This window comes from Charadrius vociferus, unplaced genomic scaffold (assembly GCF_000708025.1).
Source record: "Charadrius vociferus isolate BGI_N301 unplaced genomic scaffold, ASM70802v2 scaffold260, whole genome shotgun sequence".
NCBI lineage: Eukaryota > Metazoa > Chordata > Aves > Charadriiformes > Charadriidae > Charadrius > Charadrius vociferus.
The window spans coordinates 1,474,556-1,477,666 of record NW_009646410.1 but is presented as its reverse complement, the minus strand read 5'-3'; the positions used below and the strand labels follow the sequence as shown (position 1 = coordinate 1,477,666).

Below are 3,111 nucleotides of genomic sequence, written 5' to 3'. Positions count from 1 at the left end.
TTTCCCTACGATACAGGCATCTTTGGTTTTTGTTAGTAGTAACTGTTTGTACAAATGTTTTACTGGTTTGTTTCAAAATAAAAGGACCCTCTGCCATCCCATTGGGGTCTACACCTCTAGTAGCCACAGCCTGGTGTGGGCTACACCTCAGACACACAGTCCTGGAACCAGAAAATCAATATAGTTTTCATTTCAGGTAGAATTCCCCCGGAGAAAAGCCTTGGTGCAATGCACTGTCAAGGAGCGTATTCCTCAGCCGGGAAAGTTCTCTCAAAGCATCTCATCCACACATCTTCATCTGCAAGTGCATTGCTAATTGACAAACTTTCTGGAGTCTAAACTGCACGTTATTGTGGGGACTGTGGCCACTCTCCAGCATTCTGAAGGGAAAGGGAGGTTAAACACGCAGGTTTTAATGATGGAGGAAAGTACACGGACCAGGTATGTGGTGGACAAGATTTATCTATACACAAATTTAGGATAGGAGAGGGGACAAGGGGGAAGGGAAAGGAAAGAAAGAAAAGAAAAAAAGAAAAAAAATCAGAATTACATGCAATATACGTAACGATAAGGAAAAAAGGGTACTGCAAACCAAAATGCTTTGCTAGTTTGGGCAACTGTGATGTGCTAGTTAACAAATTAGTGGTGGCTATAAAAGGAGTCAAGCAGAGAGTACCTGAGCAAGCAGAAGTGCTGGGGGTGTAAAGGGAATGTTGCCTCTCTAAGGACTAAGTTTCACAGTGTCTGGCCATCTAGATTGCAATTAACAGTAAGAGCAATACTGCCCTGTTGCCAGGAACAGCCTCACTGCTCCCGTGAGCCGCACTGGGAGCTGCTCGCCATTCGGGAGCCTGCCCAAGACAACACCTCGCTAATCTTCGGAGGGATCTCCCCAGCTCGTGGACCATATCTGCTCCCTGTCCCAAAGCTTTTTCCTTTCTGAAATGTCCCTCCGAGAGCACGTGTGTGTTGCTGCAGGAGCAGAGGGAGGAGGGAGGGGAATAAAATAACTTAAACATATAAGAAGGCTTAGAAAAAGAAGCCTTCAAAGGTATGAACAAAATTAGGCTGAGGAAGATGGCTAACATGGTAATTTATTCTAGATAGATCAGTTCAAAAGGATGGGTCTGTTATTCATTAGGAAGCAAGAGAGAGTGGTTATGAACTGGAATCATGACATCAATTAGTTTCCCCATTAGCAGCGATCGGAGGAGCTGGCCAGCCCTGTGCAAACGAATACATGCTAGGAATTTCTTATGTCAATTTAGTATTACAGACTAATGTAATTGTTAACCTTGGTACTTCACATTCATTTTTAGAGTTTAATGAATCAACTGTCTAATTTGTCAATGTTGATTAAAAGATGAAAGAAATGGGAATATTTTCATGCAGGAAAGAAATTGCTTTTGAAAAAATAGAACTGATCTATTTTGTGTATGTAAAATCAGGCATGAAACTACTGAAGAAAGCAGTTTGGGAATCAGACATGCCTCTGGTCCTGGTCCAGCTGCACAATGAAAATATGCCTAAAAATGTGAGAGCGAAGCACAAGTTTAAGTATTTTACTAAAAAAGATAAATTTAAACTTATGCTTCCAATCAAGCACACTGAAATCTTTGATTAGATCTCTTAGATCTTTGGTTGAATCAGGATTTAAATCAATGCCAGGCAAAAAACAGAGAATAAACCAGTTGCAAAATAAAATGTGTTCTCTTTTGCATATACTCAAACTTTTCAAAAGCACACGGGAGATTCAGAAGGATCTGATTTTTCCATTCTCACTGTAAAACCAGTATGCTTTCCACGATGGTTTTGCACATGAGATATCCAGCTTCCTTTAAACAGTTTTCCCCTTTCAAGAAACCAGAGGAGCCAGAGGAAGGGTGGCCTGGGGTGGAGTCTGCAGTCCCTGTGTCCTTTCAAGCACTGAGAAAATCACAGCAGTTAAGAATTAGTTCCTTACCCCCAACAAGCCCCTGGGGAGCAGTTGGCTGCATTTATGAAGAGGACTGAAAAAAAAAAAAAAATAAAGTGCTAACAATGTGGAGAACATTTAGGCATGTTGCCAAAGGAGATGATGCTCAACACGCACATTCTTTGGAGACTCCTGGATGGCTTTCAGATCAAAATCCATCAACCTTTTTGTTATTTCTGCAGGAGAATTACAGTTCTCCGGAGGTTTCTCTGTGAATCCCTCCTCGAATTTAAAGCATGGTTAACCTGGAAACGTGACAATATAAAACCTCAGCAGGTTCGTGATCATAAGTCTGCTTACCTGTCTGCGGAGCAGCCTTTCAGCAGAAGGAGAGTGTACCTGCTGGGAAACCTGGGGTTTGCTCTCCCTCCCCAAACGCTCCTGAGCTCTGACGTGGTGAAAACGGTCTTTTGGAATTTGCAGGAGAGAGCTGGTGTCCGCCGGCTGCGACTGCACCGATGCCTTTGAACCTGGCAAGAGGGAGAAGAGACAGAAATGCGATGTGATCATCTGGGGATTACGTCCCTGTCTCAATGACCTTTCAGAGAAAACTGCTCCTTTTCACCTCGGACCAGACAGGCATGGCAAAACCACCGAATTCAGCAACCAGCTCTCCATGATTGGGAAAAAACTCCCACCTACCAATAAATTGTTCCAAAATTGTCTATTATTTCATTTTTCTTGGCGTTTTCCCGATACAACTGGGACTAGCTCCTGTTCAGAACAGAAGATTATGAACTAGAAGTTCATCTGGACTGTCAATTTCTACATTCATGCTTTGGGTTCCTGCTTTGGGGCCAATAACCTTGCAGGCAACCGCACATATCAGCACCGCAAGGACCTGACTTTGAAAGACTCTAGCGAAGGATGTCTCCATACCGGAGTGTATGCGGAGACCGACCTCTGGGATCTCAAAACCAGCATGCATGCTGGAAATGAAGCGAAAGGGAACGGCACCTGGCAGCTTTCAAGGCTAGTTTTACAAAGCATCCCCGGAGAAGGCAATGCATACTCTCCAGCCTTTCTGACCCTTTGTGGTTGCTGGCTACTTCTTCTAAAAGGTTTGAAACTCTGCGTGCTCTCTCCCCCTCCCCCCCCCCCCCCAGGCCCACCCCTTTTCAAAAAAATCCCTTTAA

At 43.8% G+C, this 3,111-nt stretch overlaps 1 protein-coding gene across 1 annotated transcript in view; it reads right to left on the bottom strand.

The window, feature by feature from the left end:
* CACNA1G (calcium channel, voltage-dependent, T type, alpha 1G subunit) overlaps nt 1-3,111 on the bottom strand; it is a 102,247-nt gene that overhangs the window by 3,008 nt on the left and 96,128 nt on the right. The window contains 1 exon segment of the mRNA XM_009879686.1: nt 2,276-2,445. Coding sequence (XP_009877988.1) covers nt 2,276-2,445 — 170 coding nt within the window.